The sequence below is a fragment of the Oryctolagus cuniculus genome, chromosome 8 (assembly GCF_964237555.1).
Source record: "Oryctolagus cuniculus chromosome 8, mOryCun1.1, whole genome shotgun sequence".
Classification (NCBI taxonomy): domain Eukaryota; kingdom Metazoa; phylum Chordata; class Mammalia; order Lagomorpha; family Leporidae; genus Oryctolagus; species Oryctolagus cuniculus.
This window is the reverse complement of record NC_091439.1, coordinates 13,700,308-13,716,304: the sequence shown is the minus strand read 5'-3', so window position 1 is coordinate 13,716,304 and position 15,997 is coordinate 13,700,308. Positions and strand designations below refer to the sequence as shown.

The following is a 15,997-nucleotide window of genomic DNA, read 5'->3' as shown; positions in this document are numbered from 1 at the left end:
AAAATCCTACAGCTTTCAGAGAAATAACAGTGAGAGACTGACCACAGGTCCCTGCAGTCAGGAACAAGGCAAGGACATCCATTCTCACCACTCCTGCTCAGTACTACACTGGGGGTGTTGACTATCACAATCAGGTAAGAAAAAGAAACTTTAAACATCCAGATCAGGAAAGAAAGAAGAAAAACCATCTTTACTTGGAGACAAAATGTCTACACAGAAAATCATAAGGAATCTACAGAAAAAAAAAAAAAAAAACAACTGAACTAATAACAAGCAAAATTGCTGCAAAAAAGATCAAATATAAAACTATTTGTGATGGTAGGAACAAAAGCTTATATTAAAAACAATTTACAAAAGCATAAGAAAATACTATATACTCAAGAATAAATCTGGCCGGCGCTACGGCTCACTAGGCTAATCCTCCACCTTGCAGCGCCGGCACACCGGCTTCTAGTCCCGGTCGGGGCGCCAGATTCTTTCCCGGTTGCCCCTCTTCCAGGCCAGCTCTCTGCTGTGGCCAGGGAGTACAGTGGAGGATGGCCCAAGTACTTGGGCCCTGCACCCCATGGGAGACCAGGAGAAGCATCTGGCTCCTGCCATCGGGCCAGCTGCAGCACGCCGGCCGCGGCAGCCATTGGAGGGTGAACCAACGGCAAAGGAAGACCTTTCTCTCTGTCTCTCTCTCTCACTGTCCACTCTGTCAAAAAAAAAAAAAAAAAAGAAGAAGAAGAAGAAGAAGAAGAAGAAGAAGAAATCTGACAAAAGATATATAAAACATAGACACTAAAAACTACAAAATCCTGCCCAAAAATAATAAACTTATACAGAGACATGCCAGGTCCATGACTCAGAATCAATACTGGATCATGGGGCTGGTGCTGTGGTGTAGTGGGTAAAGACGCTGCCTGCAGTGCCGGCATCCCATATGGGCGCCAGTTTGAGTTCCGGCTGCTCCAATTCCAATCTAGCTCTCTGCTATGGCCTGGAAAAACAGTAGAAGATGGCCCAAGTCCTTGGGCCCCTGCACCCATGAGGGAGACCCAGAAGAATATCCTGGCTCCTGCCTTCAGATCGGCCCAGCTCCAGCCATTGTGGCCATTTGGGGAATGAACCAGGGGATAGAGGACTTCCTTCTCTCTTTCTGCCTCTGCCTCTCTGTAACTCCGCCTTTCAAATAAATAAATAAATCTTTAAAAAAAAAAAAAACTGGATCATTATTACTAAGATGTTATTTCTCCCCAAACTGATCTATGGATTTGAGGTAAACCCAATCCAAATGCCAGCAGACTTTCTGGTAGAAAGTGATAAGCCAGTTCTAAAATGCACACAAAAATGCAAACAGCAAAAACAGCTGTGAAAAAAGAACAACAAAGTTGGGAGACTCATCCTGTGTGATCATAAAGTTAAAAGGCTACTTAGGATTTAGCATCAAGATAGACAAATCAATGCTAAAATAAAACAACTGAAAATAGACCTACATATATTTGGTTGACTAATTTTCTACTAAGAGACAAAAGTATTTTGGTGAAGAAAGTATATTTTCAACAAATACTGCTGGAAGAACTGGATTTCCATATAGCATATAAAAAAAGGACCTTGATTTCACAGCTCTCAGCATATACAAAAACTAACCCAAACTGATTCATATACAAACATGTGAAACCTAAAACTATAAAACTTCTAGAAGAAAGTATCTGTTAACTTGGGTTAGGTAAAAGTTTTAGACATGATACCAATATTATACCCCATAACAGAAAATTGGGCTTCTTAATTTTACTATTTTTAAAAGAACCTGTCAAGAGGAGAAAAAGACAAGCCACAGACTCAAAGAATATATTCATAATGCATAGACAAGGTAAAATACTTGTATACAGAATATATAAAGAATTCTTAAATGCAATAACAAGAAACAAAAATAACACAATTTTTAAAAACTAATGAAATCATTTCACCAAGGAAGCATATACAGATGGCAAAAAAAAAAAAAAAAAAAAAGCACATAAGAAGATGCTGGAAACCTCCATTAGTCATTGCAAGAAAAGCAAATTAGAACCAGAATTTGATACTACCTCAGACCCTTTCGAATGTTTAAAATTAACAATTGCTGGTGAAAATACAGAACAATCAGATTCTCAAACACAGCTAATATGATTATACACACTAGGAGGCAAAAGGCAATGATCAAGTGTTTGAATCCCTGACAGCCATGTGGGAGACCTGGATTGAGTTCTGGCTTCTGCCCAGTGATCCCAAATGTTGTAGGCATTTGGAAATGAACCAGCAAACAGGAGATTTCTCTTTTCTCTCTCCCTCTCCCTCCCTCATACCTACCCACGCTCCCTCTTTCTCTCTCCCCCTCTCTCTCCCTCTCTTTCTCTCAAATAAATACAATAGAATAAAAATTTTTTTAAAAAGCTGTACAACCATTTGGAAGTTAGACAGCTACCTAAAAAATTATATATTTAAATTTATATCTATATCCCTACCCTACCATTTGACTTAGCCATTATATTCCTAGATATATACTCAAGATAATAAAAGCATATGTCTGTATAAATATTTGTATATGAATATTCAGAGCAAGTTTGTTTTCAAAAGCCAAAAACTAGCAACAAATGTTCATCAACAATGAATGAATAAATAATTTATGGGATACATATTTAATGGAAAAATACTCAGCAATACAAAGGAATAAACTATTGATTCATGCAACAACATGGATGAATTTCAAAATAATTCATGCTGAATGAAATATGGCAAACAAATCTAGAATATTTACTACATGGTTACACTTATATATAAAATCATAGAATATTCAAATTAATCTATAATTACAATAGGCAGAGTGTCAGCCCAGGGCACAATATAAAGGAGGGATGACTAGGAACATAAGGAAACTTGACAATGACAGATTTTTCATTATCTTGTTGTATGATGGGGGTGACTTCTAACCAGGGGGTGGAAAAAGTGATTTTTTACCAGATGACACTTCTCTTGGATCACAGTTGGATGCATTCTAGGACCTAAAGATAACTTTGCTAAAGAATTCAACCTTGTGCTACCACCACATAAGCACTACTCAACAAACAAAATACTAAAAATGACCTCTCTTCACAAATTAAAGGATAACAAATAGTATCACAGCCTCTATAAGATTTATTCAACAAACCATAATACATGAAAAAATATGGCTCTTAAATCTTCTTTCACACTATATATAAACTCATTTCATAATATTAAATAAAACTTTAAATATTTAAGAACCTCTCCAATATTTCTAAGCCAATTCATTATATTAAATATAATTAAATCTGTTGAGACAGTAACTCTTACCGTAAGCCATTCCTTTGGTCAAAAGCAGGAATCATAGAGTTAGGATGCTCTGACATTAATGCAACAAGCAGCTGTAGGACATCCATTAGATTGTCATCCTACAATTATTGCAGATTTAAAAATAAACATGAGGCAAAAACAACTTAGTTGAATACTGAATAATCCTGAAACAATGGACATTTCAATTTTACAAAAAGCTGACGTATGTATAATGTATATTGTTTTGAAGAAATTATGTTGCTTAAATATATACATCTATTTGTATAGTTCAAACTACACATTATCAAATAGTCAAACAATTTCTTAATTAAGGAAACAAGCAGCAGGTATTTGACATAGCAGTTAAAAAACAAGAGTAAAGATGCTCTCTCTTCCTCCCATTCTCCTTCCCTCTTTTTATTTTAAAGATTTATTTATTTGAAAGAGTTACACGGAGAGAGGAGAGGCAGAGAGAGAGAGAGGTCTTCCATCTGATGGTTCACTCCCCCATTAGCTGCAATGGCTGAAGCTGCGCCAATCCAAAGCAGGAGCTTCTTCCAGGTCTCCCACACAGATGCAGGGGCCCAAAGACTTGGGCCATCTTCCACTGCTTTCCCAGGCCATAGCAGAGAACTGGATGTGAAGTGGAGCAGCCAGGACTCAAACCAGCGCCCATATGGGATGCCAGCGCTTCAGGCCAGGGTGTTAACCTGTTGCGCCACAGCACCAGCTCCTCTCCTTCCCTCTTAAACAAAATAAATGAATTTTGTAAAACAAATTTTTAAAGAAAAACATACAGGGACTGAAGTTGTGGTGGAGTGGATTAAGCTGACACCTATAACACTGGCATCCAGTATCAAGCTGCCAGTTCAAATTCCTGCTACTCCGGCTTCCACCAGCTTCTTGCTAATGTGCCTGAGATGGCAGTGGAAGATGGCCCAAGTATTTGGGACCCTTCAAACCACAGGGAGACTAGGACAGAGTTCCTAGATGGAACTTTGGCCTGGACAAGCCCCAGGTACTGCAGCCACAGCCACTGAGGGAGTTAACCACTGAATGAAAACTCACTCACTCTCTCTCTCTCTCTGTAGCTATGTCATTGAAATAATTACAAAAATAAAAATACATTTACTCTGACTTACATTGCCTATTGAAACATCACGATACCCCAAAATATGACTAATTCTTATGTCAGATAAAAATAACAGTACAACTTTTTTTTTTTTTTTGACAGGCAGAGTGGACAGTGAGAGAGAGAGACAGAGAGAAAGGTCTTCCTTTGCCGTTGGTTCACCCTCCAATGGCCACCGCGGCTGGTGCGCTGCGGCCGGCGCACCGCGCTGATCCGATGGCAGGAGCCAGGAGCCAGGTGCTTTTCCTGGTCTCCCATGGGGTGCAGGGCCCAAGCACCTGGGCCATCCTCCACTGCACTCCCTGGCCACAGCAGAGGGTTGGCCTGGAAGAGGGGCAACCGGGACAGAATCCGGCGCCCCGACCGGGACTAGAACCCGGTGTGCCGGCGCCGCTAGGAGGAGGATTAGCCTAGTGAGCCGCAGCGCCAGCCAGTACAACTTTTAAATAGTAATTTTTTAAAGTCAGCAGCTCATTAAAAAATCTTTGTATTATAATGAATCAAGATTTCCTGAAGCATATTCAACACAATAGTATATTTGACATAACAGCTTTCATTATACTAGGAAAGAATATATACTGGAGTTGGCACTGTAGCACAATAGTTAAGCCACCACCTGCGACACGGCATCCAATATGAGTAACAGTGTAAGTCGCAGACGCTCAATTCACTTCTGAGGCAGCTCCCTGCTAATATACCTGGTAAAGCCATAGAGGATGGCACAAATGCTTGGGTCCCTGACAGCGATGCAGGAGACCCAAATGGAGTTCACAGCTCCTGAGTTCAACCTGGCCTACTTGGGGAGTAAACCAGCAGATGAAAACTACCTGTGTGTGCATGTATGTGTGTGTGTGTGTGTGTGTGTGTAACTCTGCCTTTCAAATAAACAGATACTATAAAAGAAAGAATATGCATCAAACAAGTGAGGGGAGAGAGGAACTAAGTTTTTCTTTTCTTTATTGCAGTAAGACATAGGAGAGCCATTCATATATTTGTAAAAGTTGTAACAATCTGGTGCTAGTGGTACTTACCTAACCTGAAATTTTTGTTCACTGTGCCTCTCAAGAAACTAGTTCTAAAAGAACACTCTGGGAAAATGATAACTGAATAGCTCATATATTAACTGTTATCAATATTTAAAATGAAGATAGTCAACATATGCTTATTGTCAACATATACTGTATTTGGCACAGATAACAATTACAGAACTTTAGCACAAGAGCACTGTGATTTTGAAACCAAAAAAATCTTGATGGAAATCGTTCACTGTTGTATGTTTCAATAGATATGAATATCACTAGGGACTACTTGGGTAATTCCGACGCTAAAGAAAAAAGGAATCAACTAGCAGAGGTTAGTTGACTTGGTTGCTTTGAATCTAAGTTTTCATTTCCTATTTTCAGTTTTTGCCACAGAAGCTATTTGTATGCCTAAAGTTCAGAAAGTAGACAACAGGGCACTGAACCATTGGAAACACATCATTTGAAGAACCTAAAAGATTGAACTGAAAGACTGAAACAAAATAGAGGAATACTCTTACTTCCAGTTTTTTTTATGAAGTACAAGAGTAATTCAAAAATTTTATGGAAAATGGAATTAAAAGATATATTTATTTTGCTGTAGAATAATTTTGAAATCATATATATGCAGGGAGTGCAAAAAGTTCATGGGAAATATGAAGAACTATAAATGGACTTTAAAATTTTTGCATGAAAATAAACATTTTAATATTTTCCCAGACTTGATTTGCATCATTAAGAATAATAAAAAAAAATTCCATATACTAACATATTACTAGGAAATGCAATTGAAAACTCTTCAACTATCACATTAAGTAAGAAAAATATTTTTTAATAATGAGATACCCTATTTAAGGGGCAAAAATATGACAATCATTAATATTGTAAGTCAAATATATAATCAAGAAAGTTAAGGCATTCTTTTATGCCTCAATTAACAAACATAGGCCCAGTTATTGTCTTTCACTCATTAACTTTTAAAGAAGGTACTGTACCACATTAAAACACTTATTAACTCATATGACATGAATTATACTATAAGAACATAAATTCTCATTTAAAATGCTGTGATACATGATATTCCATTAATTTTTAACTTAATGCATTTTATTTAGACTATACTTTGAATACACTGAATTTTAACAGTGCTTAAAAATAAAGAAAAAAACACAGTTTTCTTAGCTTATTCAATTTTGAACCTCCCTTTCAATCAGATAATTTTAAATCTCATTACAAATAAGCTGTTTAACTTAACATGTAAACATGCAAATCAGTGCAATTATTGTTATGAATTTAAAATATAATCATTTTTTCATTTTTATAACCTATTTTTGCACTTATTACACTGCTTATTGTAAATACAGTAAAAGTGTTGTCTGGTATACTTTATTAGTAATTCCATGAAATCTAATTTTCATGTTTTTTAAGGCACTCATGATTATTCTGAGAGTCATATTGGGATAATAAAGAATATTTAAATTAAGATTTTTAAGATTTAGTTTCTTAACAGACAAATTTATTTACTAATACAGTAATATAATTAGGGAAGATTTCTTCAATATTTTTAATTTAAAAAAGTTGACAATGCAGCTTCAAAAAATAAAACCTCAAAATACGGAATTCAAATATTACCTCATGCATAGTCAGTAGATAATTAAGAATGGCCTGTAGTTCATCTTCCTTTACTCCAGAATCCTTTAAAAACATAATATAAGAAGCTATATATACATAGATTTGTCAAATTACTCAGTTACTATAAATATAAAAAGACACTGCAATATAGAATCTAAATTTACAATAAAAGTTCAGGAAGGAACTGAAGACATAACATTCAAGAGTACATAGAAGTCAAAAGACATTTAATATATTCAGTATCCTATTTTTAGCACTATAATATGATAGCCTACTAAATAATATGTAATGATTAATAATAAAAGAGTATTGTCAGGGCCCATGCTGTGGCAAAGTGTGTTAATCCTCCACGTGCAGTGCCAGCATCCCATATGTGCACTGGTTCTAGTTCCGGCTGCTCCTCTTCTGATCCAGCTCTCTGCTATGGCCTGGGAAAGCAGTAGAAGATGGCCGAAGTACCTGGGCAACTACACCTATGTGGGAGACTGGGAAGAAGCTCCAGGATCCTGGCTTCAGATTGGCCTAGCTCCGGCCATTGCGGTCATTTTCGGGAGTGAGTCAGTGGATGGAAGACCTTTCTCTCTGTCTTTCCCTCTCACTGACTATAACTCTACCTCTCAAATAAATAATAAAATCTTAAAAAAAAAAAAAAAAGAGAGTACTATCTACATTCACCACTCTCCCAAATGTAGAAGATAATCTACCTATAAAAAATTAAAAATATACAATAATATGAACAGTTTCTAAAATTACCAAGATAAAAAGTACCTAAAAATTGAATAGCAATTTTGCTGGAGAAAAACCGTGTACTTTTAAATATGAACTCAGTATGAAAATTTCAACCTACTCTATCAATATATTAATTACAAAACAAAAGAGAGAACTGGATATAAAAACAAGTATACAACAGGAAAGAACGTAGAAAACAGAAAAAATAATCTCTTAATAAGTTTCTCAAGAAAAAAGGTTCTTTCAAATGGAAATAAAGTATCTGAGAGGTTTGAAAGGTGTGATAAAAGTTAGGTCCATTTGCTATAATATTATGTGACAGCTAATGAAGCTTTATAATATAGAGAATAAAAAATAAAATGACACAGGAAAATTCTGAATGAAATATTGCAACAGAGGCCAGTGGCATAGTAGGTAAAGCCACCTCCTGTGATGCCAGCACCCATATGGGTGCCAGTTCATGTCCTGGCTGCTCCACTTCCAATCCAGCTCCCTGCTAGCTAATGGCCTGGGAAAAGCAGCATAAGATCACCAAAGTGCTTGGGCCCCTGCCACCCATGTGGGAGACCTGGAAGAAGCTCCTGGCTCAGCCCTGGCCATTGCAGCCACCTGGGGAGTGAACCAGAGTATGAAAAATCTGTCTTTCTCTCTGTCTGTCTCTGTCTCTCTCTCTCTCTCTAACTGTGACTTTTAAATAAAAAAAATTTATATACCTCTATCTTATAAAACAAATTGTCTTCTTTAAAAACAGCATTAAATTTTCCTTTAACAGAATGAAAAGGGATAAAACATGATCATTTCTAAAGACTAATAAATCTAACTGGAACATTTATAGAAATATTATTTCTCCAAATCTGAATGTCAAGTATAAGAAATCCTTTCCCTACGGAATAGTAAAAGCTCCTTTAAGAGCTTTGCTGGTTGGGGCTATCGCTGTGGAACAGCAGGTAAAGCTACCACCTGCAGTGCCGGTATCCTATATGGGCACCAGGTTTGAGTCCCGGCAGCTTCACTCCCCATCCTAGCTCTCTGCTATGTCCTGGGAAAGCAGCAATAGAAGATATCCCAAGTCTTTGGGCCCCTGCACCCTCATGGGAGACCTGGAAGAAGCGCCTGACTTTGGACTGGTGCAGATCCAGCCACTGCAGCCAAATGAGGAGTGAACCAGCAGATGCAAGACCTCTCTCTCTCTCTCTCTGTCTCTCCTTCTCTCTCTGTGTAACTCTGACTTTCAAACAAATAAATAAATCTTAAAAAAAAAAAAAAAGAGCTTTAGTGGTTACAGCATCACCATTGCTAACAGCACCTAATATGCAGTAGAAACTCAGTAAACATGTACTGATAGAGCTCTACAGACATTCATATACATGTGTATACCACAATTACCAACTTTCATGTATGCAATAATTCAATAATTTATATCCATATATATCCAAAATGAAGAAAGAACAAAAAAAGGAAATAAATATATCAAAGAATGTTCCAATGTGTAATCTTAGTAACAAAGCGAAAAAAAAACTAAATCAAGATTGTATTTTATATGAAATTATAAGCTCTCATCCACAGAATGCTACCAGATAAGCAATATGAACTCACCTTCATCACTAACTGCTTAATGAACATCAACAAGAATGCACGCAGAGAAAGTATTTCTTTTTGATTAGGCCGTGGTCCATCTTTAAAAAAATATAAATATTAACACACTTAATATTGCAAAGACCTCATTCACAAAGGCTTTTTCTTATTCATCAGAAACATAAAGGCTCTCCTAGCACCATGCCCTTCCTCTGCCTCTAGAAAGACAGCATGCCACATCTAGGCAACTATATGTACAACACTCTGAATATGAAAAAGGATTTCCAAAACATACAAATGAGGTGGCAAGTAAGACTTGAATTCACTAATAATAAGCACTTGTGTTTTGTTTGAAGAAAGTCTTTTGAAAGTATTGTTAACAGAGGAAAAAAAAAAAAACAAAAATGTAAACTTTGAACATTAATATTTTATGTGACTTTAGTACAAAATTTATTCTATTGTTACCACTGTGCAAACTAATAGAAAAAAATCTCAGAAAGCACACCTCTCCACACAGTACTGTTCATGAAGAAGGGAAACATTATGTTGACCACCTCTGACATCTCTGCTGGGAAAGTCCTTGGTCACACATGGCTCACATTAAGTTAATTTTCATGTCTCAAACATAGAATTCCCAAGTAGAAAGATTTTGAAATGAAACACCCATTGTTCTAAAATCCTAAATTAGGTACCTGTTTGCCTCATACATTCTATGATTTTTTTCCTACTAATCACTATTTACAGCTAGTTCCTAGACCACCAAAGCATAGGACCACCATGACCTTCAACAGATCAATTAAAATAAGAAGAAAATTGTTTAAAATTTGTTCCACATGATTCCTACACAAAGCGTAGAGTTAGAAAAGAATCACAAAATTTGTTCAGCTAGCTTATTTGAAGAATGAGACTTTCCCAAACTCACTAGTTAATTACACAGAGAAGAACAGAATACAAAACTAGCACCCAGGACCATACATGACACATCCAAAGCTCAGGAAATAGTCACGAGGAAATTCGGAACTGGTACTAGGTCAGCCACAACCTTGTCAGCTTCAACAAATCATATAATTTGTTTGTATCCTCAGAGATCTCTAAATTACTGATACTATACAACCTGAGTTGTATAGTAAATAAATAAACTGAGTTTATTTTCAAAGTGATATAAAAAGGACTGTACAATTATGAAAGCTTGTCTTTGTAAATTACTGAACTAAAGTCTTTGACTATAATCAGAGAATATGTTGGTTGACTCCCCAGCAACTAATTTCCTAAATTTCAAGTAAGCAACAGGCTTTAGTTATTTTTCTCAAGGGACCAAAACCATCTTCACTTTCAATCTGTGTGTGTGTTTTTCTTTCCTTTTTTTTTTTTTTTTTTTTTTTTTTTGGACAGGTAGAGTTATAGACACTGAGAGACAAAGAGAAAGGTCTTCCTTCTGTTGGATCACTCCCCAAATGGCCACTATGGCCGGCACTGTGCCAATCCGAAGCCAGGAGCCAGGTGCTTCTTCCTGGTCTCCCATGCGGGTGCAGGGACCCAAGCACTTGGGCCATCCTCCACTGCCCTCCCGGGCCACAGCAGAGAGCTGGACTGGAAGAGGAGCAACCTGGACTAGAACCTGGTGCCCAGATGGGATGCCAGCACCACAGGCAGAGGATTAACCAAGTGAGCCATGGTGCTGGCCCCTTCAATCCATGTGTTTTTAAGGTAGGCAGGAGGGCGCCTCCAACTCTGGACACTCAGAGCAATAATTGCCACAAAAATGGGTGTGTCTTGCAATCAGATCTAAAGACCAACAAGGAAACCAAAATAAGAGAAACTTGTTGGAAATGCCTGATACAGACAGATCCTCTTTTGCTGAATTTAAAGTTGTGAAGATATGACAGTATATTGTCTGCCTACTACTACAAAGGGAGAGAATATGCAAAAACAACAAACACAGAAGAATTAGTAAATGTTGAGAGACAAAATTAGGCCCTATAGCCATATTATGAACACCTCAATCAAGCTACACCTGAAACTACCAGTTTTATATGAGCTAATTAACTCCTTTTTTGTTTTTTGACAAATTAACTGCTCTTTTTGACACATGCCATTTTGAAGTAGTTCTTGCAAGGTACAACCAAGAGCGCCACACCTGTCAAAAGTTTTATTTTGACCACTTCCATGAGCAGCTAACATCACAAATGAATATTTTTAGTAAGTTAGTACTGATTATGCAGGAAAATAATTACTGAAATACATACTTTCATTATATCTTTATCAGATGAAGTTACCTCCACTTCTGCAAGATATCTCCATCTCCAAAAAACACTAATGAATCTCACTGTGAAAATCAATCTCTGCATCAATATCAGTAACTAATTAATCACAATTTAGAATGAAATATTAAAATTGTCAATAAGATTAAAATAAAAATTTGCCATAATGAGACTCAGAAAAACTGCCTGAATTAAACAACAGTATTGCTTGAAAGAAAAAAGAACAAAATCCTGATTTCCATATGTGTAACATAATATATACACAGAGATGATATACCTAATCCTTTCGGGGTGATACCACTTCGATCCTGAGGATTCACTGCCCAGTAGTAGTACTTCAGTGTGTGCATGATGAGAAGCACTGTTCCAACTCGCCGAATAGTATTATAGATGTTGACCGTACCAATGAATTCCGTGGACAGGTAAGTATACAGCATCAACTGAACCTACAGAATCAAAGTGAGGGCCTTAAATCAAAGGGCACCCTGGTTCCACTACCACTCTCAGGCTGCTTTATTTGTTCTGTACTTGATGGAAAAAGTAAGATGCAGAGCTTGCTAACACATATGTTGGATAATACATATCCCCTGACACACAAGCACATGCACATACTCTGTAAAAAACCAAATCAAGTAATTTCTCATTTTATGGTAACCTTATAAAGTAAATAAACCCCCAATATCAAATTTTTATAGCACTATTCCATGGAAATAAACTTTGATGCTGTTTAGTTATCAGCAATTATATATGAGCATTTATAACTTCTTTATAATAAACTCATCACTATACACATAGCTATCTTAAAAAGTTAAATTTTTGTTTTGAATAAAATTAGAAGCTGGAATGGCTCAAAAGAAGAAGTAGTAGTAACTAAAAAGCTTTTTAAAGTACAAACCAAAATAAAGACAATCATAGTAAAAAAATAGAGATTACATTGACAAACATTTATTAAAAAACAATTCTCATATAACATCACTATTAGAAAGATTTTAATCCAGCATTTTAATCATAACATTACAATCTAAACATGTGTATCATCGTTCTCTAATTAGGAAAGGATTCTACTAGTCTCATTCATAAATAGTCTAAATAAACACATTTGCATTAATTTCAAAATAAGTTCTTTTTGTAGGTAAGAAAATGTAAGAATATGAGTTCCTACCCCATCACTGCACATTTCAACTTAACAGAAAATACCAGTAAAATATGGCTCTGAAATTCACTGGCAACCATACCCTAGTACCTAGTGGTAGCACAAAAAAGAACTGTTTTTGTTCTGTTCTCATGTTGAAGTCAAGAATTTTTCATTTTACTGCTACTGGATATATTGTATAAACTCAACAACTAAAAGGACACTACATATACTCTCATTCTGAGCACAGACCAAACTACTCAGTCATTTACAATTAAACCTGAACATTTGGGCAGGCGCCATGGCTCACTTGGCTAATCCTCCGCCTGTGGCACTGGTACCCCGGGTTCTAGTCCCAGTTGTGGTGCCAGGTACGAGTCTCGGTTGCTCCTCTTCCAGTCCAGCTGTGGCCCAAGAGGGCAGCGGAAGATGGCCCAAGTCCTTGGGCCCTCCACCTGCATGGGAGACCGGGAGGAAGTACCCAGCTCCTGGCTTCACAGAGCTGGCCGTAGCGGCCATTAGGGGAGTGAACCAACGGAAGGAAGACCTTTCTCTCTGTCTCTCTCTCATTGTCTATAACTCCCTCGTTGTATCTCTCACTGTCTAACTCTGCCTGGCAAAAAAAAATTAAAAAAAAAAAAAAAAAAGACACCCCCCCCCCCGCCTCTCTGTAACTCTGCTGTTCAAATAAATCATCTTAAAAAAAAAAAAAAAAAGCAAAAATCCTGAGCATTTGGAGTATTTTCATTTTCATCTCTGCAAGATACCTTAGTGTCTCTTGAGGACATCTTAAGAGAGCAAAAATCAAGTTCCTATTTTTAAAATGCCTTATAAATAATCTAGGATAAACGAACTGGAGAGTTAATTAGTAATTTCACATATTAAAAAATGGCAGACCCTGAATCCCTTAAAAATGGGGCTTAGAAGATGACTGCAGTTTAGAAAACCATATATATGCTGTCATCCACTGATTTGCTGAATGATAACATTATTTTGACTCAGTTACCACTGTTCAAATGGATAGGCCTAATCTCCTTGTCACTGAGGCAATATAACACTTTCTACAAAATAGTTCAAATTCTTAACCACATTATTTCAGCCATCCAGCATATATTTACATCTCTCTCTAGGAACAGCACTGTATTATGGGGAATACAATGGAACATAAGCTGTCCTACAGTAGCTGAAATACAGTTGAAAAGATAAAAATTATATACAAATCTATACCAAAAATTCAAAGATAATAAATATATGTACAAAAAACATTAAAAAGGTCATGAAGTAAAATGTAATTAAATACTGTGAATTCAGAGGCCAGAGAAACCATTACAGGATAAGCTTAAACAGTTAAAAAATACTTCCCTAATCAAGTAGTATTAAGAGAGACTTTGAAGATGAGTAGTAGAAAAGGCAAACAGAACAACACAGAAAATTTCAAGCAAGGAAAATGGTGGTTGACATAAAAAGTTTCCTTAGACCTGGAAAAGCCGTTCTCAAATCTAACTGTACATGAAAATAACTGGTTGGGTAGGTGCTCGGCACAGAGCCTAAGATGCTAGCTATGACAACTACATCCCACATTGGAGTGCCTGGGTTCAACTCTCAGCTCCAGCTCCGAATTCCAATTTCCTGCTAATGCAAACCTTGGGAGGCAGTAATTATGGCTTAAGTAGTTGGGGCCTTGTCACTCACATGGGAGACCAAAGCTGAGTTCCTAGTTCGCAGCTTTGGCCCCTCCCAGCTGTTGCGGGTATTTGGGGAGTGAACCTGAGGGTAGGAGCTCGCTTGCTCGCTCTCCCTGCACCCCCAGCACCTGTACTTGTCAAATAAATAAACTTTAAAAAACTAGAAAACATTTTTAAAACAATACTGATGTCTGAATCCAACTCCAGACTAATGAAGCGAGAATCTGGTGTAGACGTAGGCTCCATTTTTTTATTAAACACCTCCCCCCATTTATTCTATCAACAGCAAACTGCTTCAGGGGAACCTTTTGGTGTCTGCCTATCCAGAGTATAATGGAGTTTTTAAGCTAGAAAAACTAGAATGGAGAATTGACACGAATTGGGATCTGCCCTTTGTTATATCTACCTTTATAAATAAATAAAAGCAACTAAAACAGCCCAAGGATACACAGAGAGCTAAAAACAGAAAAGGTTTAATATTTAATTTAATAAGAAAAGTTCAATATTATCAAAACAGTTCCAAATAATGGACAGGAAATTAAGAAAACTTATTACAAAGCATAAGGTAAGAAACACAGTGTAATAGTACTAGAAACCTAAGAAAATCATATAATAAAATCTTTAAAATATCCCCCTACATTTAAATATCTAATAAGAGGCATTCTGACAACATCAAGAGATCCAAAACTTTACAAATATGCTGGTTAGTTAAGACAAAAGGAGTCTAGTAGAGAATCTAAAAAGTAACTTGAAACAATCCTTGAAAAGAAATAAGACTGAAGGTCATCAGAGAGAAAGAGGTCAAATTTAACCTGGAGATAAAAAGCTACAACCTCCAGCTGCCTCCTCTGATTATTTCCAAATGGCAATCCAAGTCAGCAGCTGTTTTTCTCTTTAACATTTGAAAAGAGCAGCTGAAAATAAGATATTATGACTAGAAAAGCAAAAAAGTCTGCAGACTCTTTTTTTCTCTGACAACTAGAATAAGTATGTGCTATTCCAACCTAAACAATAATATACTCATACCCTGCAAGTGGACAAAAAAAAAGGGGAGGACAGAAGAACAGACAACTTCTGACAGAAACTACAGATAAGATGGATGCATTTATGCAATTTAATAAAAATTTCTGTTTCATATTTTGTTTAATTCTACCACTACTAAATTTTTTAGGACACTGTAATACAACATTCGAATTTTAAAGATTTTTGTTCAAACACCTTATCACAACTTCACAGAACTGACTCACTGTTAAAAGAGCACAAAGAATAATTATTTGGTATAAATATAGTATGTTTAAATCATTTGAGTTCATGTGAAATTAAATTGATTAAATGAGATCAGTATATCACATCTTTAAGAAAATGGTAACATTTCAGCTATACCTGTAAGAATGAAACTCAGCAGTTGATCACATTGGCAGAAGGCAAAAGTGTGCATAGAATAGGGAGACACAGGGAACAGGGTGACTTGTTAACAAGTAGAGGGAAAAAATTTTCTTAATGAAACAATACATATGGTT

General features: G+C 36.5%; 1 protein-coding gene across 6 annotated transcripts in view; it reads right to left on the bottom strand.

Moving 5' to 3' along the window:
- The window catches only part of LRBA (LPS responsive beige-like anchor protein), a 747,733-nt gene that overhangs the window by 610,455 nt on the left and 121,281 nt on the right, over positions 1 to 15,997 (bottom strand). For all 6 annotated transcript variants that reach the window (XM_051819347.2, XM_051819345.2, XM_051819348.2 and 3 more), the window contains exons 14-17: positions 11,938 to 12,106; positions 9,421 to 9,500; positions 7,096 to 7,158; positions 3,334 to 3,431 (exon numbers count right to left, since the gene is read on the bottom strand). In XM_051819347.2, the coding sequence (XP_051675307.2) occupies positions 3,334 to 3,431; positions 7,096 to 7,158; positions 9,421 to 9,500; positions 11,938 to 12,106 (410 nt within the window). The remainder of the gene's footprint in view (positions 1 to 3,333; positions 3,432 to 7,095; positions 7,159 to 9,420; positions 9,501 to 11,937; positions 12,107 to 15,997) is intronic.